Source organism: Exophiala bonariae (genome assembly GCF_035927105.1).
Source record: "Exophiala bonariae strain CCFEE 5792 chromosome Unknown scaffold_3, whole genome shotgun sequence".
Taxonomy (NCBI): domain Eukaryota; kingdom Fungi; phylum Ascomycota; class Eurotiomycetes; order Chaetothyriales; family Herpotrichiellaceae; genus Exophiala; species Exophiala bonariae.
The window spans coordinates 281,030-306,888 of record NW_027042478.1 but is presented as its reverse complement, the minus strand read 5'-3'; the positions used below and the strand labels follow the sequence as shown (position 1 = coordinate 306,888).

At 50.4% G+C, this 25,859-nt stretch overlaps 12 protein-coding genes across 12 annotated transcripts; 5 read left to right on the top strand and 7 right to left on the bottom strand.

Moving 5' to 3' along the window:
• Positions 1-496: 496 nt before the first annotated feature.
• LTR84_007632 (uncharacterized protein) lies at positions 497-2,223 on the bottom strand (the record flags this gene model as incomplete). The annotated part of the gene is made up of 2 exons (XM_064851184.1): positions 497-1,978; positions 2,212-2,223. 2 exons carry the CDS (start codon positions 2,221-2,223, stop codon positions 497-499), a joined length of 1,494 nt encoding a protein of 497 aa, XP_064710187.1.
• A 1,164-nt stretch (positions 2,224-3,387) lies between these two features.
• On the bottom strand, positions 3,388-5,423 carry LTR84_007631 (uncharacterized protein; the record flags this gene model as incomplete). Its single annotated transcript, XM_064851183.1, has 3 exons — positions 3,388-5,007; positions 5,054-5,352; positions 5,414-5,423. The coding sequence occupies 3 exons, from the start codon at positions 5,421-5,423 to the stop codon at positions 3,388-3,390; spliced, it is 1,929 nt and encodes a 642-aa protein (XP_064710186.1).
• A 263-nt stretch (positions 5,424-5,686) lies between these two features.
• On the top strand, positions 5,687-6,811 carry LTR84_007630 (uncharacterized protein; the record flags this gene model as incomplete). The annotated part of the gene is made up of 1 exon (XM_064851182.1): positions 5,687-6,811. The coding sequence occupies one exon, from the start codon at positions 5,687-5,689 to the stop codon at positions 6,809-6,811; it is 1,125 nt and encodes a 374-aa protein (XP_064710185.1).
• Positions 6,812-7,479: 668 nt separating this feature from the next.
• LTR84_007629 (uncharacterized protein) lies at positions 7,480-9,136 on the top strand (the record flags this gene model as incomplete). Its single annotated transcript, XM_064851181.1, has 4 exons — positions 7,480-7,542; positions 7,618-7,668; positions 7,739-8,103; positions 8,173-9,136. 4 exons carry the CDS (start codon positions 7,480-7,482, stop codon positions 9,134-9,136), a joined length of 1,443 nt encoding a protein of 480 aa, XP_064710184.1.
• Positions 9,137-9,528: 392 nt separating this feature from the next.
• Positions 9,529-10,116, bottom strand: LTR84_007628 (uncharacterized protein; the record flags this gene model as incomplete). The annotated part of the gene is made up of 1 exon (XM_064851180.1): positions 9,529-10,116. One exon carries the CDS (start codon positions 10,114-10,116, stop codon positions 9,529-9,531), a length of 588 nt encoding a protein of 195 aa, XP_064710183.1.
• A 556-nt stretch (positions 10,117-10,672) lies between these two features.
• Positions 10,673-12,865, bottom strand: LTR84_007627 (uncharacterized protein; the record flags this gene model as incomplete). The annotated part of the gene is made up of 10 exons (XM_064851179.1): positions 10,673-10,772; positions 10,836-10,890; positions 11,126-11,425; positions 11,504-11,528; positions 11,579-11,586; positions 11,678-12,106; positions 12,176-12,308; positions 12,360-12,402; positions 12,465-12,703; positions 12,752-12,865. The coding sequence occupies 10 exons, from the start codon at positions 12,863-12,865 to the stop codon at positions 10,673-10,675; spliced, it is 1,446 nt and encodes a 481-aa protein (XP_064710182.1).
• A 568-nt stretch (positions 12,866-13,433) lies between these two features.
• On the top strand, positions 13,434-14,251 carry LTR84_007626 (uncharacterized protein; the record flags this gene model as incomplete). The annotated part of the gene is made up of 2 exons (XM_064851178.1): positions 13,434-13,853; positions 13,904-14,251. 2 exons carry the CDS (start codon positions 13,434-13,436, stop codon positions 14,249-14,251), a joined length of 768 nt encoding a protein of 255 aa, XP_064710181.1.
• Positions 14,252-14,569: 318 nt separating this feature from the next.
• Positions 14,570-16,519, bottom strand: LTR84_007625 (uncharacterized protein; the record flags this gene model as incomplete). The annotated part of the gene is made up of 1 exon (XM_064851177.1): positions 14,570-16,519. One exon carries the CDS (start codon positions 16,517-16,519, stop codon positions 14,570-14,572), a length of 1,950 nt encoding a protein of 649 aa, XP_064710180.1.
• Positions 16,520-17,693: 1,174 nt separating this feature from the next.
• On the top strand, positions 17,694-19,390 carry LTR84_007624 (uncharacterized protein; the record flags this gene model as incomplete). Its single annotated transcript, XM_064851176.1, has 2 exons — positions 17,694-18,268; positions 18,319-19,390. 2 exons carry the CDS (start codon positions 17,694-17,696, stop codon positions 19,388-19,390), a joined length of 1,647 nt encoding a protein of 548 aa, XP_064710179.1.
• Positions 19,391-19,476: 86 nt separating this feature from the next.
• Positions 19,477-21,211, bottom strand: LTR84_007623 (uncharacterized protein; the record flags this gene model as incomplete). The annotated part of the gene is made up of 3 exons (XM_064851175.1): positions 19,477-20,578; positions 20,659-20,826; positions 20,886-21,211. 3 exons carry the CDS (start codon positions 21,209-21,211, stop codon positions 19,477-19,479), a joined length of 1,596 nt encoding a protein of 531 aa, XP_064710178.1.
• Positions 21,212-22,026: 815 nt separating this feature from the next.
• LTR84_007622 (uncharacterized protein) lies at positions 22,027-22,863 on the bottom strand (the record flags this gene model as incomplete). The annotated part of the gene is made up of 1 exon (XM_064851174.1): positions 22,027-22,863. The coding sequence occupies one exon, from the start codon at positions 22,861-22,863 to the stop codon at positions 22,027-22,029; it is 837 nt and encodes a 278-aa protein (XP_064710177.1).
• Positions 22,864-23,369: 506 nt separating this feature from the next.
• LTR84_007621 (uncharacterized protein) lies at positions 23,370-24,777 on the top strand (the record flags this gene model as incomplete). The annotated part of the gene is made up of 3 exons (XM_064851173.1): positions 23,370-23,619; positions 23,675-24,403; positions 24,467-24,777. 3 exons carry the CDS (start codon positions 23,370-23,372, stop codon positions 24,775-24,777), a joined length of 1,290 nt encoding a protein of 429 aa, XP_064710176.1.
• Positions 24,778-25,859: the final 1,082 nt, after the last annotated feature.

The following is a 25,859-nucleotide window of genomic DNA, read 5'->3' as shown; positions in this document are numbered from 1 at the left end:
CTTCTGATTTGAAAAGGATCTCGGTGCTTTTGAAGGGAGTAAAAGAAAGGCTAAGGAATGGACAGCTGACAGCGACAGGGAGAAAAAGGAAAGTGAAAAGAGAGAGAGAAAGGCCGTAATTGTTAAACTATCCCCAGTTCTCTAACAGTAGATAACCACCTTTGAGCAGTCAAATCCCCTCGATATAGCTATGTAGCCAAGTCAAGCTCAGATCGGGAGGGCGGGCTAGCCAAGTGACAGCCCACTCCTCTCATCGGTCCATGGGTACGATATCGAGTACTAATCTGATTGAGATAATAAACCCGTTCCGTGGCCACTTAATTCATCTCCTCATATAAGCACATCTCCAAGCATCATGTATGCGCAAGTCTCGTCGAAAGAAACTCCCTTGTATCCCACATATAGTACACGTGTATCATTAGTCATAAAATTTAATTAAATATCCTCCGCTTCACGTCAGACGGGTTCAACGAGGGTCAGATAAGATCAACTCAGCTCATCTGACTGCGATATTTTGTCCTCCAACACCGACGTGGACCTGGCGTTGTGCAGTTTCTACCACCGCCAGGGGCGCACATTGAGGATTTCGTTTGAACGCCTTGTTTGCTCGTTTCTTGGCGACCTCGAGGTCGTCTTTCGGGGGTGGTGCCGACAGGGGCTTTGTAGGCACACTTTGTCCCTTGGTTGGTGGTTTTGGTGTAGGTGTGGCATCGTCATCACGTAGACTTTCAAGGTGGCGGACGTCGATGTCGAGCTTGTCTTCTGTCTTCTGTCGCCTTCTATTTCGATGTTCCGCGCTCACAGGGCTGCTTTTGGCGAAGCGAGACGTCTCCTCACCAAGTGATTGATATACTGATGGCTTCTCGACCAGAGGCAAGCCACCAAACTCGTCTCCGAGACATCGAAGTAAAGCAACAAAATACTGATGAAGGATCGTGAATATATTTTCGTCCCCTACAATTTCAGCTAGAGAACGAGGAGGGGCGTGTCCAGCTCGTCGAGGATTTCCATCGGGATTAGCACTCCGAGAGGTGAGGAATGACGACACGGGTGTGTAATTTCGAGTTTTGGGTTCGGGTGAAGTTGCATCGATCTCCTCTTTTCTTCTTTGAGATTCTTGATGGCGCTGTGCGGCAGATTCAATCCCCTTAGCCATGCTTGCGAAAGCTTCCCAAAGCATCGGGCATGCTTGGAACGCACGACTTGCATCTTTTCCGGCGAGGGCAACAAAAGCATATAAGCGCCGCCTGCCACGTGCTTTAGGATCTGTAAGACGGAAAACGTAGGCAATCGTATAGCCCGTATTTGAGTCGCCAAAGCAGAAGGGACCGTCAGATATACCGCGTGGAAGAAGTTCACACGACAAAGTTCGAATGACGGAAGCCCGGAGTTGAGCAAAGTTGTCTGGATCGTCAGGAGATTTGGCGGTCAGATATGTGAGGGTATGGTCGTGGCAATCCTCGGGGTGAGAATGCATATGGGAAGGTGTATTTGAATTTGAAGAACCCAAGGAGGAGCCTAACGAAGAAGGCTGTGTGCCGCTACTGCTATTAGTCCGTCGTCGCTCGCGCTCACGTAGACACACAAATTCTCTAGATCTGAGGACGGGTGCTCCTGATGAGGCGGTGGTCTGTTTACCATCGGTTCTTCTGCTTCCTGGAGCTCCAGCTGGGAGTTTCTCGGCGATTCGATTAGGCACAGAGAGGCTACAGCTTGCACAAGTATCACCCTGTGCACGACCATAGCGATATTGAGAGTGAATGTCAAGCTTGCGGTTAACAGGGTTGAATAAGGGATGTTTTTCGATGGTGGGGCTATCTGGTTCGGTCTCTGAGTCGACCGTGGTTGAGGCACCGGAGAAATCGGTAGGGAGAGTGAAATTTGTATCGGTCTTTCGTAAGGGCGGCGGAGTGCTCATATGAGGATGGGTATCGAAGGGATCATCGTGAATTTGGGTGCTAAGAGAGTCTGCGGAATGCTGTGCCCGCAGAGGTGGTGAAGGTGGGAGGCATGAAGCGCATCTCACTGGGAGGACTTGTGTACAGAGAACGGATTTGGGACCGTGGGTTTCGCAGAAATGGGTCAAAGCAAGCTGTGAGTACTGTTAGTTTTCCAAGGCTGATTGTTGTTGGTCATGCGTAGGGTCATGAGCCCAATACAAGGGATTGCGCAATCTCGAGGAGTGATGACTTTATCTGGGTGGAAACATACCGTGAAATCCATGACTGCGATAGGTTCCAAGGTTGTCTTTGAGATTAAAATTGGTTTGTACCCTTGCTGTTATGACTTGTTGTCGCACTCATATTCATTCGAAGGTCTTGGAAGATGTGCGATACGTATAGCGGAAGTCCCAGAGCCGGCCATGAGGGAAGTATCAACGGATTAGAGGTCGTTATTGTGGGCGCAGTTCACGACAGAGCAGATGGAGCTTGTTGGGAGAAAATGTCTTTGATCTAGTGAAGTCGTCGTGTCGCGGCTGTTGCCGAAGGGGACGCTGTAAATCGGGATTCGGGATGGTGGATCGAGTAAATCAACTAGGTAAGCCGGCATGCGACTCTGGAGAGGTGATGAACTCGGAGGCAAATATGTAGATGGGATGAGGGTGTAAAGTGAAGATGACGATGACGACGACTATGAGTAGGTATGTGTATGTATCTAGGAGACCAAGTCATCGTCGCCTCAGTTTGTCACCGCACCGCCCCCAGTAGGAAGTTCAAGGCGGCCGTGGGTGGCACACCGCCTATTCAACTTGAAGCCGGAAGCATGTCATTCCAAGTTGCTTAGAAGCAGGCTAGAGTCAGCGAACGCAGGGCTAAGGGGGCTATTCCCAGGCAGGTCATGGCAGGCTGCAGAGGAGCCCTTGGGCGTTGTTTAGTGGCGATGGGTGGACCGGGGGGGCAAAGGAACTTGCACAGGGCACACATGGCCAGAACTTAGAAGGGAAGGAACAAGGAACAACTGCCTCGCCAAGAAACTAAATTGCTAATGCATCCGATATCCTCCAATCAACAGACACTGATTAACTAAACTCCGAACGGAAGACCGGGCTGTACACGTCTCAACAAATCATACACACACATTTCCAACTGGCTTTACGGGGAAGACAGCGCCTTTCAAAAGTTGGCAACAACGGCACATCGGCTATGAACTACCTACTCGTACGAACAACTTTTCTTCTTCTCTTTTCGACTTCGGTAAAAGCCTACCGCATCCGCGCTTCAAAGTCAACCTGCCCTGCATTGCATCAATTGTCCGTCCTAGTACTAGCATACCAATAGCAGTGCTGGAGGACCAGCGTCCGTACAGACAATCAGAATGCCTGGGCCACCCTTGTGCGGGTCGTGATTCGTGACAGACCGGATGATAACCCTGACTACTCTCTTGAAACTACCTCAATTCAGCACCAATCGTCCCTTGGCTGTCCAACATCTCTTTCCCGGGCTTTTCAATCTCTCTCCTCGCCCAATCCGGCTTGTAACGTCCATCCGATGTAGCCTTCTGCAACACCAGTACTACCTGTTGCCCCTGCATTCGCTCCTGAATAATCACCTGCAATGTACCACCGGCTTGGAGTCTGATCTGTTGTTGTGCGATGTCGATCCTCGTAACGAGTCCGAAGCCCATGCACTCAGACCTCTTTGCCGGTACGCCATAACCTTCCTCGCCGGTCATTAACCGGGGAAGCCCCTCCTCGGTCCGCGCCACACCGGGTAAGATATCCCTATCTTCTGCATCGAGGCTGCCACTCTCAAGATCCTGGACATGATTCTGCTCACTATCTGACTGGTGACTCCTTCTGGCTTTCACCGCCACGATAGCAACAACACTACCTTCAAGAGCATCGTACGTGTCTTCCAGCCCAACATACCCACCAACGAGGGCAATAGCTTTGACTTGCGCGTGTCTGCCTCGATAAGTGAGTGTTATCTGTGCTCCGGTGTCTGCCAGAATTGGCCTGTCATCCCACCACATGCGTCCTGCTCGAGTGGCCTTGGAGTGAAAATATGATTGCATCTGAAGGTCGTGTTCCCGTAACAAGGGTAGCTTATCAAAGGTTTGTACTGGCAAAAATCGGATCGAGCAATCCGCAGCCTCTGCCAATGATCTCCAAGGTCGCAGATGCGGTGAAGTTGTGTTGTTGTCAAGACAGACAACTTCCGTCGGTGCCATCTTAGCCCATAGCTTGCCAGCTGTGACCGCATCTGTCTCATTCAGCCATTTCGGTGCTAAAATCACCATGATAGCTCCCCCGAGATTGTCTCGAGCGTGTTTCTCAACCTCGAGTAGGTCCAAGATACACTCGATTTGAGACTCGGAGACATTGGCAGCCTCAACGTCGCCTACGAAATGTAGCTTTAGTATCCGACTTGAAGTACCCTGAGTCGGAAGCATATGGGTAAGAGCCGGACCTAAGATAGGGGTCCTCAAATGAACAAGGCTGATGGTGCCGGGTGGAGAGAACTCGGGCATGGTTGAATCAAGGTCCAGTACCGTCACTTGTTGTGGTCGTCTATTGCTGCGGCCCGGACCACCTGCACTTGTTTCCAGAACATGGTTGACATAACACCGGAAGAAGGTTGAAAGGCCCGATGACCGTCGGCCGCAAAGTAGGAGGCGTGGTGGAACAGATGCGGGATTGCTGCCACCTCGATCAAGTGGACCCAAGAATGACTTCCAAGGATCAATATTGAGCTCTTTAAACCGCTTCGGCGCCTTTGCATCGTGGTCAAATGTGTGACCAAGGACATAGAAGGTCAATGCAGACTGTTCCACTCCTGGTGGCGCCCATATGTTCCTTGTGCCCACATAAGGTAGCTCTCCGAGACCAATACCGACCGAGTCGAGCTGAAATTCTGTTTGCTTCTCACATGCCTCTATTGAGGGCAGGGCATGACTGCTTGGGGCATAGATGCGATAAACTGCGGGCGATGCTCGTATGGTGGTGCCGTACACAAGTATAGATCCATTCTTGACCCAGAGATCACATATACCCAGGACGAAGCATTTCTACACCCGTCAATAAGCAGTATATATGCTAGAAATGAAAGCATACCTGTGATCGAGAAAGTTTGATTTTGATGGACGCCTTGTTGACTTGCTCAATTTCTCGAGTAGAACTGAAATGAACTGCCGATGCTTCCACCAGAGGTGTAAATTGATTTTGAGAAATGGCTTCCTCTGTAGGCTTTACATCATCGGTTTTTTGTAAAGAATTTGAAGTCAAGTCTCTCGAGGGTGACTGGGTTTGGCTCTTCTCCAATTCAGGTGCTGCTGATGGTCCTACTGGAGTTGAGCTGCCAGACCGTACCTGCTGCAGCCGGCGCCTGGCAACTGCGCTTAACCTAGTCCCATCTGTGAATTGATCAGCGGCTTGTGGCCTGTGGCCTGGATTTCAGGTAGGTCTTTCACTTACTAGACGTCATGCATGATACTTGGGTGAACTGTTCATGTCAATAATCCTAGTTCATGAATAAATTCACGTTTTTCTTAATGTCAACACTAAGACACTAGTGGCGGGCGGTTCCGTGCTCTTGACCCACTTCTTTTCATTCTCGATAATTCGCAGAACAGCTTCTTGGGGGAAAAAATTTGTGGAAGACCAGGAAGTGAGCCAAAAGTTATCTGAGTGTGTCAGCCAGATACCTGACACGCCGAACATTGACTTCCAGCTTGTAGACTACGCACGATGGCTAAATCAAAGCAAACTCCCCAACCGAGTCATCTGAGTGAGGAAAGAATTTATGATTCGAGTGGCAGTGGGAACAGTCAAGACTCAGATGTTGAGTCAGGTCTAACTTCCAAGGCTAAGAAGCTACCACTGAGGGAGACAAACAAGCCAAAATCGTCATCCAAGCTACCTTCAAAACAAAAGAAATCTGTGCCTCCACCCTCTGATACAACGTCGTCTGGTGAAGACGAATCAAGCGAGAGCCAAGGTGATGCCGATGAACATGAAGATGAGGAGACCGGGAGTCAGGAGTCGAGCTCTGAATCGAGTAAGCGAAGGTCCCCTGCAAGAGAAGCCGAACAACCAGCACGGAAGAAAAGCAAATCAACAGCAACAGCAACAGCAACAGCAACCACTTCAACAGTACAAATAGCTCCCAGGGCTTTCAAAGCACCCCAAGGCTACGAGCCCGTCATTTTGTCAACCTCGGATTTCGCATCACAAAGTGCGTCACTATTTGAAAATCTACAGGGCAAGCAGGTCTGGCACATCTCTGCCCCAGACTCGGTCCCCCTAGATGTGATCAAAGAGCTCGATATCCAAGCAGCATTACAAGGCAAAGCCATCCTGACCAAAGATGGCATCGACTATAACATGCATCCAACGCATCTGTCCAACGATGTGCTACTACTACCGGGAGGAAAGCATTCGACATACGAGCAGAGCGAATTGAGGATAGCGAAGAGCTTTCATCTTCGGCAGATGAACAGCAAGCCCACGCACGAGACGCAAGACGACATAGAGACACCCCTCATTTTCACAGCGATGGAAGAAGGAAAGGCGAGAAAACCCCGAGAGCAGCCAGAAGGCCTCAAGATGCGATACACCCCATTCGGCGCCCCTCCTGCACCCCAGAATGCTACTGGCCAGGATGACGAGGACGTCGAGATGACCACGGAAACCACAGCGTTCAAAGTACCCGAAGAGATAGTGGGTGAACGATCAAGCGGGAAGAAATCGACAAATGAGGCAGCCGAAACGCCGCGTGGAGAAAAACGGGGAAAGAAAGACAGGGATGAAGATAGAGGCACGGATTCGAACATCAAAAAGAAGAAGAAGAATCGGAGACTGGTGGATGAATGAGAGTGGACGGTTAGCACACCACGCAAATGCGTGAAAGGTATCGCATTTCCTAGCATTGAATATGTATCCGTGGTGGATAGTGGGAGTGGTATTGGTTTCACCCCACAATTTAATTGAATAGGTGTCGACCTCGATATGGCATGGATTCGACTACTGGTTTAGGACAATTCGTACATGGAAGCTCAAGTTGAGGGGCGAAGAGACCAGCAGAGCTGGAGGTTGAAGGGGGTTCAGGCACTCGAATGGGTGGCTGAACCCTAGAAACTGCTGCTTTAATTAGAGGCCCTCGTCGCCAATAGTCTAGTCCATTTGGGCTAGGAAGTGACCTAACCAGAGGAACAGATCCAACCAAGAATAGTTAAAAGCAAACCAAGCCCAGCCCAAAAATTACCCCTCGCACGCCGCGGGGAAGGGACACGAGAACAAACCACTTGACTGACGACTTGACTCACTGCACGAAAAAAAGTTGCGAAGAAAAAGACACGGGCATTGAGAAAAAGCCACACATAGACTGCACATCCCGTTCTGCTCAAAAGCTTACCCGCAGTCCTCTATTTTCTTTTCCATTTCCTTTCCCTTCACCACCTGGTACATTACAAGTGTACACATACTCTGTATCTACCAATTCAAACTTCCCAACAACAAGTCATCCCAAACCACCATCAACCATGGGTTCCGTCACCGTCCCTACCACTAGCAGCAGCTATGCTCTGTCCGAAGAACACAAGAACGTGAGTTCTCTCTACTGCGAAGCCCGCAGAACCAACGGCAAGATAGAAAAAGACTGTGAACTGACGATTCAACAGATGCTCGAGAAGTCCCTCATCGAGTCCGACCCCGAAGTCGCAGAGATAATGGTATGTACCAATCCTCTTTTCCCATGCCATTGAGTCCCCAATCTAACTCGAGCCTCTCTCTCTCCTCCAGAAAAAAGAAATCAAACGTCAACGCGAGTCCATCATCCTGATCGCTTCCGAGAACGTGACGTCCCGCGCGGTCTTCGACGCCCTGGGCTCGCCCATGTCCAACAAATACTCCGAGGGCTACCCGGGCGCCCGCTACTACGGCGGGAACCAGCACATCGATGCCGTCGAGCTGTTGTGCCAGGCCAGAGCATTGAAGGCATTCCGCCTCGATCCTGAGCAGTGGGGCGTCAATGTTCAGTGTTTGAGCGGTTCGCCTGCGAATCTGCAGGTCTACCAGGCTATCATGAGGCCGCATGATCGGTTGATGGGTTTGGACTTGCCACATGGTGGACATTTGAGCCATGGTTATCAGACACCACAGAAGAAGTAAGCTTTTGAGATTTGATTTCTGCTACCAAAGGAGTGATGATGGTATTGACATGTCTGGCCAAACAGGATCTCAGCGGTATCTACCTATTTCGAGACCTTCCCCTACCGAGTCAACCTTGAGACCGGCATAATCGACTATGACCGACTTGAGGAGAACGCTCTCATGTACCGACCCAAGACCCTGGTGGCCGGAACCTCCGCATACTGCCGTTTGATCGACTACAAGCGCATGCGAGAGATCGCAGACAAGGTCGGAGCATATCTGGTTGTGGATATGGCACACATTTCCGGCTTGATTGCCGCCGGTGTCATCCCCTCTCCCTTTGAATATGCCGATGTTGTCACAACCACCACCCACAAATCTCTGCGTGGACCTCGAGGAGCCATGATTTTCTTCCGCAAGGGTGTCCGAAGCACCGATGCTAAGACCGGCAAGCAGGTCCTATACGATCTTGAAGGACCCATCAACTTCTCCGTCTTCCCTGGCCATCAAGGTGGCCCCCACAACCACACCATCACTGCTTTGACAGTGGCACTGAAGCAGGCCTCTTCCCCAGAGTTCCGCCAATACCAAGAACAAGTCATCAAGAATGCAAAGGCCCTGGAAGTCGAATTCAAGGAGCTCGGCTACAAGCTGGTCTCTGACGGAACCGATTCACACATGGTGCTCCTCGACCTCCGCCCGCAAGCCGTCGACGGTGCCCGCCTCGAGACCGTGCTCGAGCAGATCAACATCGCATGCAACAAGAACAGCATCCCCGGTGACAAGTCGGCATTGACACCATTCGGCATCCGGATCGGTGCGCCCGCCATGTCATCGCGTGGGCTCGGCGAGGAGGACTTCAAGCGCATTGCCCGCTACATCGACACCAGCATTAAGCTCTGCAAGAAGATCCAGGGTGACCTGCCCAAGGAAGCCAACAAGCTCAAGGACTTCAAGGCCAAGGCCTCTGACGACTCGGTCCCCGAGATCCTCAAGCTCAGACAAGAGATCTCCGAGTGGGCTTCCAGCTTCCCTCTCCCCGTCTAGAGGAGACGCAAGTTGTGTGGGTACATACATGATCTTGGACGATGGATATGAACCAGGGTTGGCGTTTTCGGGCTGGTGGAGAGATTGCGGTGCAGTCGGAGGGGTAATTTGGCTTGTCGTTGTCTTTTTCAACGGACTTTGATATGAATGAGGGTTCCAGGCCGAGACCACAAAAACTAGGGTATTAGGCGTATCTTCAACGATACTTTTTGGCAAGCATTTCAACTCCGCATGAATCAGTTTCCCCTTCATCGTTTTCACGTAAAGGTTCTTGATAGCATAGCGCTGGACGTTTGCCAGTTCGTCGCCATACCTTTCGTAGACCATGCTCGTCCAGCGAGCGAGCGAGCCATAACGTTGATGAAATAAACCCCATCCTCTCTTTGCTCCTCTCAGCGATCGACAGCCAGCATGTCCGTATCTTCTGCAGCGGCGTTAGCAGACCTCCCAGCAATGCCGCCCAACTTGGCAAGGCGGCCGTTCAGCAGCGCGACCTCTCGCTCCAACTGGCGGATCTCGATCTCCTGCTCCTCTACGCTGCGGTCGAGGTCCGGCAGCGCCGACACGGCCGCGCGTGCCTTGACCAGCTTCTGCTTGATCGGGTACACGTGCGCAGGTAGCTCCTTCACGTCGATGGGCGGGCCGCTCGTCTGAATGTGTCGCGTCGTCGTGGACTGTGTGGACGGGGGCGCGGCTTGGGTGTTTGAGCCGCCTGCGAGTGTGCCGGTGGGGGTAGCTTGGCTCAGAGCCGGGGTTGGAGTCGAGAGGAGTTGTTGAGACTGGAACTGAGATTGGGATTGTGTGTGGGTTGGAGCTTGGGTGTGCGTTTGGTGTGAATTGGGTTGGCCGGGGTTTTGGAGGATGTTGAGCCGTGCGATGAGCAGGTAGATGTCTGGGAGGATGGAGAAGGTCGAGGGCGATGGGAAGGGTGGTATGTCCGGGTGAGAGGGGATTTGCGAAGGTGAAGTTGAGGACGGCATCTTGAGAGCTCGACAACGAGGCGAGAGTATCGCGAAATGACGATGCTCTACCTTTCTCAGTGCTTTGCTTGCCAGGATGGGAATTGAATTTGGAGATGCTCAGAGAGGTCGTCCGGAATTGACTCGCAGAGTTCAACAAAGCCGGGGACACCTGACTCGCGTGACACCTCTTGTAGGGACGAAGTCGTAGATAAGGCCCTTCTGAGTTTGAAGTCTTGAAAGCATTGTATGACTTTTCGTGATATGCACGTGTGGACTGGCGCTGTTCGAGGACGCAGTTTATTCTCGCTTCGGCCCTAACATCGCCACAAACTTATGTATGGAGAACCCGCTTATTGATTCAGCACATGTCGAGTATCACTGTGCTCACTACCAGGCTCAACTAATAGGGATCAATTATGATATCAATCGAAGTACGGAGAGTTCTATGAATGATCCGCCAATTCTACCTAGGCTGCGAGTGCGTGACATAAAGCCCTACGACTGCAGATTGGATCGATCGGTTCTGTTTGCACCCCCACATTCGTAAGATGAGACAGTGTGTTGAAGTAGTATTCTAATGCCTGTTGCACTGATCCTCCGGCTCGTGTAATACCTTCGCTTTACTATTTCCGCTGCCTCCGAGATGCGGTCGGGCAAGCTGAATGTTGACCTGCCTGGAAAGCGTCAGCGATTAGCATACCATACCAAGATCGTCCCTTTGCAAGAAGAAGACTTACTTTGTGAGTCTCTTGTCCACGTCCGCAACAAACAGCGCAGCAATGATTGCAAGACCTAGTAGCAGAGTTAGATTTCCTCCTGGAAGGGCCGGCAATTATACTCGCCTCCGAAGGCCACAGTGACGCAGTAGACCAATTGAAACGCATTGCTGTAGACACTCTTCTGGGCACCCAATGCTGCTGCGACAATGCTCGGAGTTACACCTGGAATATTTTCAAATACCCCCGCCGGTAAAGCCGCTATCAAATGTGAGCCGGGGCCAGAACAGATAGCACAATATAGAACTCACTGAGAAATGGTGTTAGGGAAGCAGCAGGTAAGCCAGCCTGGGTTAGTGCTCTGCCGATGTCTTTGGCCCATGTACTGCTCACCCGGTTCGTAAGCAAGCTTGAGTAGATGGCTACGCCGATAGCGCCCCCCGTGGCTCGCACGGAGTTGACCAGGCCAGTGGCGAGTCCAATGTCCTCGTCGCGCGCCCCGAGTTGCACAATGAGGATACTCATGCAGTTGGTGGCGCCAATCATTAAAGATGCGAGACCAACGAGCACAATCGCGCGAGCGGGAGTGTGCTCGTTGCTCGTTGCATTTACTCCCAGGAATATCGTCATCATTATGACGATAGATATATACTGATATCTAGTCTTCGGAACTGTCGAGAATAACTGACCTCCTAGGATAACACCGGCTTTAAGCTAGGGTGTTAGCCATAATCTATTAGATAAAGCGAATGATGTTCTCTTACCAGTTGCGCTGGCATTAGTGGCCATATTGTACCAACCTATAGTTCTTGGAACTGTCGTAAATAGGCGTTGTACTTGCTGAGGCCACAAGATACCCGTACTGATTAAGGCCATGCCACCTGTAAATGAAACTACTAGTGGGACGACGACTGCTCTTATATCTTGCCATATTCGAGGTGGACAGAGTTTTGCAATATTGTTAGGACCGTACACCTCCCAAAGAGGAAAGGCCACGAAGACGAATAGACCACCGATGATTGTCGGAGCGAGGACAACGGCACTCGTCCAAGGATATGGATTACCTCCAAACCCGATGCCGACGAGAAACACGGTCAAGCCGCCACCAAAGAGGAGTAGTCCGACGAAATCTAGCTCGAAGAATTGTTGGCGTCGCGTCTTGCCGTCTGGATGCAATCCGAGAAAATCAGGGGGCCAGTAGAAGACCAATATGAGAATGAAAGCCACGACGTTGACAATCAGGCATACGTAGTAGGCCCACTTCCACGACCCTTGGGCGACCAGTTGGTTCGCTAAGAGACATGATGTATCAGTCCTTGAGCGAAATAGAACAAAAAAATTAGAGGGAGAACCTCGCTTACCTATTGGGCCTCCAAAGGACGAACCGGGTATCGATACAAGACTCATGAAAGCAAAAGACTGCCCACGGTTCTTCTTTGGTACGATCTCACTTGCCGCTGCAAATGCGAGTTGTTGAAGCCCTGCCGAAAGGCCCTCAAAAGAATGTCAGTCAAGGGATGACCAGAAAGGTTACCTCCAGCTTACTAAAAATGCGCCTCCGAGTATGATCAATGATGCGGTTGTCGCCCTGCATTGACAGTTAGTTATTTGATTGAGAACTTAGCTGTGTAGTTTTCTAAGGAGACAAACCTGGAAGCAATTGCGCATCCTACGGCACCCAACAGATTCCCTACAAGGAAGAAGTTTTTGCGTCCAAAGATGTCGCCACATCTACCGGCGATAGTCATGACGACCGCACTCGCAAGTGCCCATGAGGTTACTGCCCATGCAATGTTGTTGGACGGCCCGACCCCTTCGTTGATGGTGAGGAGGATGGCCGCAGGCAAAGTAAGCGAAAACACGCACGCTTCATAGGTGACGCCGAGGGCCTAGAGCAGAATTAGTCCTGCAATTGTCCAAACGGCGGGGATTATCACCAATAGACCCAGGATTGTGCGCAAGTCGATTGACCGTGACTCATAGTCCTGAACCTCGTTATAGGAGCCACCATTATCCTGGGGAACGCCTTCAATCGTCTCCGTATGCACCATTGAAATATCTGGCAGTCGGGCCTTTTGCTCCATTGCAACAGCCATATCGAGGTATCTGTCACTGGGGGTATAGAATAAAAAGAACAGACGCAGATGGGCAGAACCCTTTTCCTTTATAGGAACTTCCTAACCCGCCTACAGCCGCTAAGAGGGTTTGAGTGTTGTAAGCCATAGAATACCCCATGGGGAGAGGACAGGCCTGCAGTACTGCTCCAGTGGCTAAGCCATGGGATATTGCCTTGATGGAGCCTATACAGACTGAGACTACCCTCGGCGAACTAGAATTGATCGGTTATAAACATATCAGGCTACCGATGCCGAAACTTAATGAGGCAAGTTGACGGTCCACAATTTCGGATTTGCCTATTCGGACGTGCTACTGACGTGTCGTTCAATCACCATACGGAAAGCGACCCTCCATCCGTTTTCTCACACAAAGATCCAGACCTGTCATGATGTCTGGAGTTATTAGAGGCCGTAGCCGCACGCGCTGAGAGTAAAAATGAGGAAAAGCGTTCAACACTTCTCATCTCGTCGCCCTCCTTCTCCCCCCACCAACATCTAAGCCATGGCCTCGAAACCCGTCATCCTCCTGATCCCCGGATCCTTTGCCCATTCAGCCATGTATTTCCCTCTTCAGGACATCCTGATCAAAGCAGGGCACGAGGTGTACGTGAACAACCTGCCATCAGGGAGTCGGAATGGTCCAGAAGCTCCCGCAAGTTTGAGTGATGATGCAAAGTTCATCAGTAATATCATTGGAACGATCGCAGACCAGGGAAAGGATGTTGTTGTTCTCGGCCATTCATATGGTGGGCTAGTTGCCTCTGAATCAGCCAAAGGCCATCGCAAAGCGGAGCGGGGCGCCAGAGGTCTGAAAGGCGGTATCATCAGGTTAATCTTCTTAGCTGCCATTGTCCTGCCGGAAGGACAATCATTAGTGGGCCATCAAGGCAAGCCTCCATCGTCGATCATAAAGACAGATGAGGTTCGAGCCACTCCCTCGATCACTGAATCTCAAGAAGCTAACTCTCGCAGTACGGCTTCATGAGGCTAGCCGATCCCGCCTTGTCAGGTACCCGCATGTATGATGTTTGGCCAGAAGACCGAGCGGTCGCGTGGGCAAGCGCTGCGCCAATGCAATCCGCTCTCAGCTTTGCTAGCCCGGTGACCTATACCGCTTTCAAGGACATACCTTCTTCATACATATTTTGTGAGCAGGACAAGGTTGTGCCACCAGCAATGCAAGAACAATATATCGAGACCATGAAAGCTGTGGCTGGCAAGGCAGTGGACGTGCATAAGCTGGACTCGAATCATGTACCCAATCTGACTTCGCCTCAGGCTGTGGCGGAGGTCATCTTGAAGATCGCTGCTGCCTCATAGATGCTACATGAGCAATGCAGACCACAACGGCGGTCATTCGGCCATGAATTCGGACATTTGGCGTCATAAGTAGGTGAAGCGGTCAGATTGAGGCTAACCAGGGCATCAACCTCATCCTAAATATATGAATGATCCAACCAATGCTTCATGTTCAGCACCTTCTCAGGGTCCTCGACTGTCAGTCAATCACAATCAACTGAGAACTGTGCTTGCTTGGGAAAAGCATACTTTACTTCTACATATGTTATAGGTGTAGACACATATCGTGGCAGTGCCGACTAGTAAGCTCTGACGTTCGACGAATACGGTTTTCACAGCTCAAATCTCTGTGCTTCCGACATCATACCAGTCCATCCTTGCCCAGTCAATGTTGTTGGCATCAAATGGGGCCGAGAGTAGCAACTCGGAAATAGCGTTAAAATTTGGTGATCGAAAGTCGGGTACATTGAAGTCCACCTCGCTTTCGAATGAGCTTCCGAACATGTCCATGGGATGATGTCTGACGCCATTCTGCAACTCAACGTTGGCGCCTTGTGAAATGAACGGCGAGGTAATGCTGCTTGTGTCTGTCTGTGCGATGGTGACGGAGTTTGACTCTCTGCCCGTGCTCATCACTGTATGTTCATCATCAGGTGCCCGAGGGTTAGCTCGATCCTCCCACTCGAAAGTCCGATATACGCTTTTGCCGCTCCTGACGCTCTCGATGAAACCGATTGCACAATCTGCGGAATTGTACTTGTGTCTTAATGCTGCGAATGCTTGGAGAGTCTGCCCTAGGTACAGGTCTCCAATCCCACGAAGCTCTGCCTCACTAGATAGGGCATCTTTCAAGTGTTGAACAGAAGCCACAATAAGGGCTCCCACAACTAGTGGTGGCATGAACCGTAGGAGATGACTCTCATCCAATTCCCTCGCAATTTCCGAGATTCGACGTGCGGCAGATCGAAGAGTATTCCGGGAGAAGCTTTGTAAAGCTTCGTTGGCAGAGCCTTTGAGTGGGTCAAGGAGGAGAAACGGGCGATGAACGGTGCAGAGTGCAGTCAAATACAACATTTCGAGGGTTGCAGAATGTAAGCCTAGCAAGCTTCCATTCTGGCTATGATTCTGACCTAAGGCTGCCTCTTTAATAGAAGCAGTCTCCCTCCACCAATTGCGAAGGTCTTGGTCCCGAGCAGCACTTTCGGTGCTGAGAACTTTTGCTTTTGGGATCAAGACCATGAAAGGATCACTCGAATCCACGAGCCGTACGCCACTCAACTCATATTGTGAATTGAAGATATGTCCAATAATAAGGCATAATTTGACCTTTTGTGCGCATAACCGACTCAGGCTGGGTGTTCCAATCCCGTGACCAGGCACATTGTATTTTATGAATACCTGAGTAAGAGCCGCGTCCTCGAAGTCTTTTGGGTCGATGTCCTCGATGTCCTCAGTCTTGCAACAGTGCGCACTCTGCCGCCGTTCCGTTATAGACAGAAGCTTGTCCCTCATCAGACAGCAATACCACAACTTACGCCTCATTCGCTGCCGGGTCGACGGATTTGGAGAATTTGGCCACCTGTCCAAGCCAATATCAGTGGCCAAAGAGAAAGCGGTCCGTAGCCAGTAAAACCGACCCTTTGTATCATTCTGCCGACCATACCAGTATGTCATAAGAAGCAGTACCTGTATCATCGTCGTGGGATTTGACTCGACATCCATTTCGTACAGCAGCTTCACCCGGTCGAAAAAGATTTTTCGAGCATTGTCATAAGTTCGAAGCCCCTCTTGTTGCAAATGTGACAGATCTGCAAAAGTGACTCCTGCAAACATCACGGCCTGAAACAACAGCAGGCTGATACGGTCGCTGTTGGTACCTTTTACTGCACCGAGGAAATTTCCCAAATCCAAGACCGGCAGAAAGGGATATACGTGACAGACAAATACTCTCAGTAACTCATCGATCGTCGTTTTGCTGGGAACTGTAAGAGCTCCCTTGTGCAATAGCAACTGCACGACGTGATCGTCAAGCCCCACTGGCAGACGTGCGATGTAGCTGGGAAGCTGGTCGGATTGATCTGATGATGGAGCCGCATCTGCTTTTGCGCCATCGTTGCAACATTCCACTGGCGTAGCATTGTCCAAAAGAGATGCCAACGAGGCTTGCCCACCAGGGGTTAGTTCAGTAGAGACACTGTTGTCCTTTTCTCTGTTACAACCCGAAGGCTCACCAATCCTGAATGTATGGACGTAGGCATGAGGCAGATTCGTCTTGCCAGGATGTTGCATGGTTCTTTCTCTCACCCCGTTGTCGATGGAGCAGACAGCCAAAGTTCTCGAGCAATTCGAACACGGAGTGCCCTTACTCGAGACATCGCACCTTACTTTGCGATTGTGACAGGTTATGCACGCTCTAGGCGCCCTTCGTCTCTGCATAGGCATTACAATTCTGTAAGGTATGAAGGTGGGACCCATGGAAGGACAGTCCGGGTCGAACATAATGCCATCTCGGCTGGTAGTTGGGCAGAACACCAAAACCTTGGCCAAGCGCGGTCACGCGATTTGCCGAATATTCTTTTTTGGGATCGGCCGAATCTCGTGGTAACGGCAAGATAATTGTCGCCGCTTCAATACCCAGCCAATACCTTCGCATTCGTCAACGGTCCAGAATGCAACATCTTGGTCCAGAAGGGGCTTTGCAAGAAGTGTAGCCGACTAGACACGGGTTGGGATGCGTTACCGAGGTATTCGTATATGGAAAATTGGAACCCAGGGACTGGCTCCGCCCCTGCTATCCAGGCACGCTTCAGGCTGCGCGTATGCGGGTTAGTGCGCCTGAGGTGAGCACAGGGCGGCGTCACTCTAGTTCTCAAACCGGATGAGTTGAGAGCAGAGTTCCCAAACCTTGGCATAATGTCCCCTCCCTGGCATCATGGCCCATGTCTCCAAGAGTGTAGACCCTGCCTGGCCAGGCAGATTTAGCGAGAAGAAGTCATGGCCGCTCATCAAAACGCTGGTGCAGTCCAGCAGGGTTCTCGCACCAAAGTCGCTTGCAAGAACTGCAATGCGAGGCGCGTGAGGTGCCATCGCCCGTTCTCCGGGCAAACGTGTACCAGCTGTCAACAACTCAACCTGGAATGCGAGTTGATCGAGTCGAAGCGCGGGAAGTACGAGTTTCTCCACCGTCTCTCCTTGAGTCCACAAGATAGGCGCTGACCCCGCACAATCTAGATATCAAAGAAGAACGCCTAGAAGGCAAAGGCACCAGAGACAGGACGTAGCTGATGGTTCTGAGTCTCGAAATCCGGCCTTGTCATTTTCGCCAGATGCATCAAGCCACAGACTATCCCCAGGCCAAGGACCGGAAGCGAATCGCTTCGCTAGCCCGTCTCTCCCAGATCTAGTGTTCGACCGCAGCTCAGGGAATGGCGATCGTGTCGTCTACATGGGAGACTCTGGCAACATGAAGTACCTCATTTACGAGGTTGGCGATCCTTTCAAGAACTTTAGACGTAGTAGACTCTGGGGCGATCATTTGCAACAAAGCCTTATGGATCGACTCTCCCCGTCAACTCAATGCAAGCTTGCAGCTCTGCGGACAACGGATGAAGAGCACTTGCGACGTATTGGGGCCTTGGACTTCCCCGAAGCCTCGCTTATTGACGAGTTAATCAAGGTCTTCTTCGACCATGTGTACCCCTTCTTTCCAATTTTTGACAGAGCGGGATTCTCCGCTGCGTACAAACGGGGTCAAATATCACCGCTGGTACTAAATGCGTTGTTCTGTGTCTCAGCTATCCACTGTCCTGACGAACTGACGAGAAGACTCGGCTACGGCTCTCGCTACATTACTTGCTCGACGTTCTATCGTCGTGCCAAGGCCCTCCACGACGCCAATTACGAGACCGATGGTATAGCTAGTATTCAAGCATACATCTTACTAATGAACTGGTGGCAAGGTCCAATGGAGCAGAAAGACACCTGGTACTGGTTGGGAGTGGGCTCCAACCTGGCTCAGGCACTTGGTATGCACAGAGCGTAAGTGCCACTGACTCTTTTGATCTGCATCCGCTCATTCAGGCCGTCAGGAAATCTTACCAGATTCTTGACGACAAGCGTCAGAAGCTCTGGCGCAGAATTTGGTGGGTGCTGTTTATCAACGACATTCACCATGCCGCTGTTTTTGGTCGTCCACCACATATTCACTCCCAGTATACCGATGTTCAGGCTCTTCTTCCTGAAGACATGGAGATATCGGAGCCTGCCAACAACAATTCTGAGGAGTCCAACTCCTTCCTGACTCAGTACTGTCAACTTGCAATTTTGGTCGACAAATGTCTCATCGCGAAGTACTCTGCAGCTTCAAGCCCGGACATGAAAAGCGAAGCTCGGCTGGCACTGAAGGATTTTTGTGAAACACTCTCCGCCAACAACACTAATACCACCGGATCTTTGACCACCGAGCGAGGCTTCTATCCTGCCTTACTTAATCTAATCTATCTCGACTACTCAATCGTAGTCGAGCGAATGTTGTTGTCCGACACGAACGTTCCAGCTTCTACAGGAATGCAATCGTATTTCAAGTCTGCAGGTTCGATCTGCCATTTGCTGGAAGATCTGTTATCGAGTCCTTCGGTCTTGGTGGCTCGACTCCCGTACGTCGCGTTTCCGGCAATTTTTTGTTCGATACTCGTCCATATCATCTTTCTGCGGAAGCAATCGGGTAACATCCGCCTGGTAGCAGAGAGCCGAGCTCGACTAGCAATGCTTGTTCTGGATCAGTTGCAAGATAGGTGGCCGTTTGTTGTATGGACGCGCTATCTGCTTGATGTGCTTCTAAAGAATACTGAGCCGCCAGCACTATCATCCTCGGAACATGGCCAACATGACGAGATCCATCGATCATCAGAACTCACCAATCATTCAGGGACAGAAGATGATGCACTAGGGCTTGCTTCGTTGCCTCCGTATCTTCCAAATGTTGCCGACCCTACTAGGAGCACAAATCTAAGTGCAACTCCACAGGATACGCATTCTGACCAACACGATCACTTGAGATTCGACACTGGCATGGACGGAACTTTCTCTCCAATCCCTTTCATGTATCCTTGGAATAGCTTGCTCGAGGATGTTACAGAGCTTGATCAATGGCTCGTATGAGGTGTAGTCACGATTCCAAGGCAAAACACGTGTCAATTATCTCAAACTCAGGCATGTATTTCAGGTTTCACTGCCACCTCTATTGACTACAGCCGGCCTCGGTATCTGATCTCGGTTGCTCGCAAGGGAATGTATATCAAGATTGACGATGCTGCGCCGAGCAAATATGCCAAATCTCCGGACTGCTTGGCTATGGGTCCCACGTACCACGTTGTTGCCATGGAGAGAACAATCAACACCCATGGCACAGTACATGCAACCAGTGCCGAGAATCCAGATGGCAGGGCTTTGCGGTTGTTCCAGATTGCCGGATCCATACTGTTGGGATCGCTTTTCCGGAACAAAAACCACTCGACCAGAAAGATGCTAATTGTTGGCCCAGTGATATAGCCCGCAATGCTGACCAGAGCAGTGAGACTGGGCAAGAAGGACCGCGAGGCTGCAATACCGATCCCGATCATGGCACCCGCAACTAAGAACAACAGAAGGATGCGTGGAACCCTGTGCAACCACGGAACGATGCCAACAACGAAGATGGAAATACTGTACATGTCTCGCGCCGAGGTGGTGACGATGGAGAAGCCAAGAACAACCAGGAGGAAGCGTCCAAAGTTTCCAACTCGGGAGATTAGTATTTCAGCACAAACTCCACCGAAACTGCCTGTGCCATATGCCGCGAGCCAGGTTTCGTTGGTCGGGATCGCACCACCAATGGCAGCACCAAGCAACATCATCAAGGTGAAAGGGACGTACAGGCCCAGGAAACAGTACAGCGCCAGTCGCTTTCTTGGAGCCGTGGGAGGCATATAGCATGAATAGTCACCAACAATGGTTCCCCAGGTAGCCATATTGGCAGCACAGATTGCCAGAGTCGATAAATATGGACCCGCACTACCGGTCGATACCGGAACGACCTGATTTTGCAGGCCTTTGCCAGCACAGCCGACCAGGATTAAGATGCAAATGGTATTTGGGATCCAAATGTACTGACAGACCATATGGAGACATTTGTACCCGAAGAAGCTGATGAGGATTGCAGTAGCCATGATGATGGCTATGGCTCCTTCCACGGGAAGAGTGCCCTGTCTGACTGCGGCCAAACATTCAGCACCTCCAACTGCAGCCAGGATACCGAATATACCGATTTCAACGACGACAATCAGACAGAAGAATATATTTGGATATTTTCTGGTCATAGTACACGAGTCAGTAAACCGTAAGGCCAGGAGATCTATCTCTCACTCGGTTTGGAGGTTGAATCAACGTACCCAAAGACATAACGAAACTGGACAGACTGTCTCATGCCAAGTAGCGGACCAAGGGTGATGATATAAAGGGTGGGCATAATGAATATGAATTGCATTGTCACAATCATGGCTGCTGCATGGCTGAACGATAGACCAAAGACCAAGGTTGGCGTTGTCCCGATCGAAATCCTGCACAGCAAGGCGGTCAGTGATGAGGCATGCCAAAGACTGAAGGAGCTCGAACTTACGGTAACAATGAAATAAAGCTACCACCAAAAAGCGTGAAGATGTTGTAGTATCTGGTATGCGTTCTCTCGTGAAGCGGGACTGGCTCGAGTCCACGTAATTCAACTCCAGCAGTCGCCAGACTTTTGAGGAAGCTCTTGAGTGATTGGGGCGCGACATAGTTGTCGATGATGGTGCCTTCTTCCGGAACCTCGATGCTCGAACCCATCTCGAGCTTGGACTCTGGTTGCATGGCGCATTCAACGTCACTGGTGGCCATCTTGCCGTGCTGTGAAGTGGGTTCGGTGGTATTGGTCTCGTGGCGAGTAACCGGGGCGGAGGTGGACATGTTTAAGCTGGTGATCAGGTATTCCAATGTCATCCTATGGTGACAGGGAGGGGACAATCACACCACGTGGGGCGAGAGCCGTTGATATAGGCACATAGCATGCGACACAGTAGCTTGATTGTGAGTACAAGTCGAAGAACCTCGAGTTGGTCGAGTGGTTGTTCTGGTCGTCGGCTGGGCTGGTAAGCAGCATATCGGCGACTTGGGGATGGTCACTTGTGTGGAGTCCAGGCAGAGAAAGGTTAACCTGAATCATTGACTTTCGAGGTGCTGATAAGAGTCCATCTCAGAGTCATTCCCCAATGCCATTCCTTATCTCTCACTAGCTAGTCGCAATAGGATAGGGGCCTGCACCCCAATTTCCCCACTGATAAGTTGAAATGTGGAGAAGGCCACAAATTGAAGGCTCGGGATGTAGACTCTACGGTCCATGATCCAGGGCCAACAAAGACCCGTGTGATATCCGCCACAAAGATACACAAACCCGCGATTATGTTCCAAACGAGACACGGTCCGTGCACTATGACTTCTGGTAAATCAGCTTCGCTTTGATATGGTCCAGGTCGATGATATCCCGTTGGATCACGGTCCGGGACTGAGCAGAAGCAGAAGCTACAGCTTGAGCTTGGTGTTTGAAGTATGAGTGGATGACGAGATTATAATTACAATTGCAGTTATATCAGTTACTAGGTAACATTGGAGAAAAGGGATTTCATAAATCACGACCACAATCAAAGTATGATAAATCGAGAAGTGGTGATATAATGGTTGACTACACACTGGATCAATGGGCCTGCATTTTGAATTATCTTCCACTAACTGGTGCCATTCACCTTGACTGCACCATCATTAATACTCTGAATCAGATCCTCAATCTGCTCAACCGTCTTCTCCGGAATCTCTAGGTCTGGAAAATGTGTTTCTCCCTCCAGATCGGCATGTGAAAAAAAAGGATGTTTTGATGCAAAATTCTCGTGTAGTGATCGATACTCAGTATTTTGGCGTGGATGCGAAAAGATATGCCGGATCGGCGGTGGGTTCTTGATCTTGCTCATTCTGTCCATTGGACTCCCGTGTGCCTTGTATGCCGTAGCGATGACCCGACACGAAAGGGACCACATCGGATATCCAAAGCTTCCCATATTGTAGTAGAAATGGTCGTATACGGCCTTATTCGTGCTGCCGGAAAGCCAGTGCTCGAACAACTCCTGGCGAGCCCTGAGCCAGGTGTCTTTGCCCTGCATGGCCTGCAGACCTTCTGCAAATGCTGGGGGAGGTGGTGTCATAATTTGATCGATCATTAAGAGGCATAAGACTTTGTCCTTGCCTAATCGATCGGCAAGTTCGAGAGCTGGCCAGCCACCGTGCGAGTGAGAGACCAAGTAGAATTCATTAACTTCCAATGCTGAAAGGAGGCCAATAACGTCCTGTACTTGTTCCTCAACTCCAAAGTCGGGTATATCGTTGCGGTTTGGACCATGCCCACGCCAGCACATCCGGATCACACGGTATGTCGGGACAAGTAGTGGCAGCATTTCATCGTAGAGGCCCATATCGTGTGCCCATCCTGTTAGAAGTACAATAGGCGGTCCTGATGTATAGCCAGACTCATCGTAGGCTATCTCGATGCCGTTAATGGTTTTGGTGAGCATTATTTTTGACTTCTTGATAGTCTCTAGTGAATCGTGATAAGGCGGAAGAGATAGAGGTCCACCGTACCTGCGTCTGTATTGAGTCCTTACATAGGTAGGCTTAGGCAGTCCTACTTATCTGTACTCCCGCCATCTTGCACAACTTGTTTGTCGGGCCGGTGGTGACTGTTTGGCAGCAAGTAGCGCATTGGCGGTGGCGCCAAATTATCGTTGAAGCTAAGCGAGAACTCTGAATGCCATACAGTTCAGTCGGCTACTTACCTCCAAGGTTTGGTTTTAAGTCGGCGACTTGCTGCTTCCCACGGTTGCCATGCCCCCTAAGGATGGGACCCCTCATTTCTAGGCAGTCTTGTCACAAAATGGAAATCTATATCAAAGATGTTGAGTCTACTGTATAGAGTAAGCCAATAAATGCCTAGAAGCTCATTTGAGTCTTGTCTGAAGTCCCTTGTCACACGTCCGTAAAGGTGACTGCTTATCAGTTGTCAGTTGTGCTGCCTAACAATATGGCTTCAACTCCCTCAAAACCTATCATTGTGATTGGTGCTGGTCTTGTCGGGCTCACACTCGCGCAGGGTTTGAAGAAGGCTGGCTTTCCTTTTGAGATATACGATAGAGACACATCACTCAATGCAAGACCGGCCGGATGGGGCATAACAGTTCATTGGAGCTTACCCTCATTACAGGCATGTCTGCCTCAGGAGCTATATGATAAGATACCTTCTATTCAGGTTGATCCTGCTGCGGGTGATCGAGGTGAGCCATCCTCGTTGCATTTGATAGAAAAGTGGCCTAACAACACGCCCATTAGCACACGACTACTACCGATTTCTAGATCTTGAGACTGGCAAAGATAAATATGCCATGCCATCGGGTCATCACTATCGTCTCAATCGACAGAAGTTGCGCCAGCTGCTGTGCATAGATATTCCCGTGAAATGGGGACAATATTTCAAGTCTGTCGAGCTGAGAGAGGATGGAGTAGTCGTCCATTTTAATGATGGCCACTCTGTCGAAGGCTCCATGCTGCTAGGTGTTGATGGCAAGAACAGCAGGATAAAACGCCAGCTGTTAGGAGAGGAGAAATCACGACTCAATCCCTTACCTGTCGCCTTCATGGGCTTGACTTTGCAACTCCCACCGAAGAAAATGCAGCCTTACAGGGATATCCATCCTGTATTGTGGCAGGGTTGCCATCCAGGCTCTGGCTATTTTGTCTTCTTCTCCATGTTGTCAACGCCCGAGAGCAATGGTAGCGCCAAAACTGAGAACCCCTACTACGAAGGTCAATTCAACATGAGTTGGTTGACGAAGAAGCACGGGCAAACGCCCAAAACACCAAAAGAACAATTAGCAAAAGCGAAAGAAGCTGCTTGTGCGTCAAGTGGAATGTTCCCACTACTTCGGCAGGCGATTCTCGACATTCCTGAAGACACCCCTGCTCTGGAGATAGTACTGGAAGACTGGCCTACCCAAGCTTGGCCGTTGAGTGAGGGTAGAGTGACACTTCTTGGGGATGCAGCGCATACCATGACAATGTGTGAGTCTATCCGTTTCCAAGTGTTTTCTTGTCTTAAGCAATCCACTGAATCAAATTACACAGATCGTGGGGAAGCAGCCAACCACGGAATGTATGATGCGGCTGCACTCGTGCACCAGCTCAACCAGTGGCGGAGGGGACTCAAATCTCGTCAGGAAGCTCTCAAGGATTTCCAGACCGAAGTCGTTGAGCGGACACATGAAGCAGTACTTCTGAGTAGATTTGCGTGCCTGGAGTGCCATGATCTTGAAAATCTCCGTGATGACAGCCAGGTCTTCCAAGTCTCAGGATTCAATGCAAGGGTTAAGGAAGAGAGGGCGGTATTCGACTTGACTCCAGGTCCTACACCAATGCCAGCAGAAATTGTAGCATGACTGTAGCTGTAATTTAGGTTTTGACTGTAGAGATAGGAGAGCTGATGGATGGAAGTGGGCATCCACAGCAGAGTCAACATCAAGTTAATTGTCTAGCCTAACAAGAGAGCAAGACGGGGAGTCCGAAGTTGCAGTGCTTGTCATGTCACGTGAAGATGCTTCCTAGTTATTTTGTCTCACTGATGCAAGCAAAAAACGTAAACTACGTTAGTCGCCCCTGGACACTCTACTCCGGTTATTTGGGATGCAGGCGTGGAAGGATGCTGAATGAGATAGGGCATGTGAAGTCTAGAAATTGCCATTGCCGAAACGCCGACTCATCGTAGTGTGAATAACATGACCCAAAGCACTTCACTAGCAGATTTCGGATGCAGTCCTTAACATCATCACAAAATCTCGGCCCTTACCCTTGTTCTATCGCGTGGATTTCTGAACATTTTGCCAAAGATTTACGAATTGTGCCGCTCTAGAATTTAATTGTGCAAGAGAGTCCAAAATGGAGCAGTCTAAGTCAACAATTATCAGAACACCGTCCGGACCATGTGTTGTCAACAAGGATGAAAATCTCATAGCTGCACATGGCATCCCATACGCTGGTGCATCGCGCTTTGAGCATCCAAGACATCTGCCAGCGTGGACAGAACCGAAGGACTGCACAGAACTCCCGCCGATGTGCCCACAGCTGCCATCACGCCTAGAGTCTGTTCTAGGGCCTATCTCCGCAGGTAGACGTATGGACGAGGACTGCCTACACCTTAGCATCTTCGCTTCTGCAAGCACCAGCCAAGCTCCCGTGATGGTATGGTTACACGGAGGTGCATTTATTAGTGGCAGTGGTGACCTTGATTGTTACGCGCCGATCAGTCTTGCCAGAGACCATGGGATTGTTTGCGTCAATATCTCATACCGCCTCGGTGTATTTGGATACCTCATGATTGACGGTATTTCACCCGCCAACTTGGGCTTGCTTGATCAACGATCGGCCTTACAATGGATCAAAGCCAACATTTCGAGTTTTGGCGGCGACCCGGGCAAAGTCACTATCGTGGGACAATCTGCAGGGGCAGACTCTATCATATGCT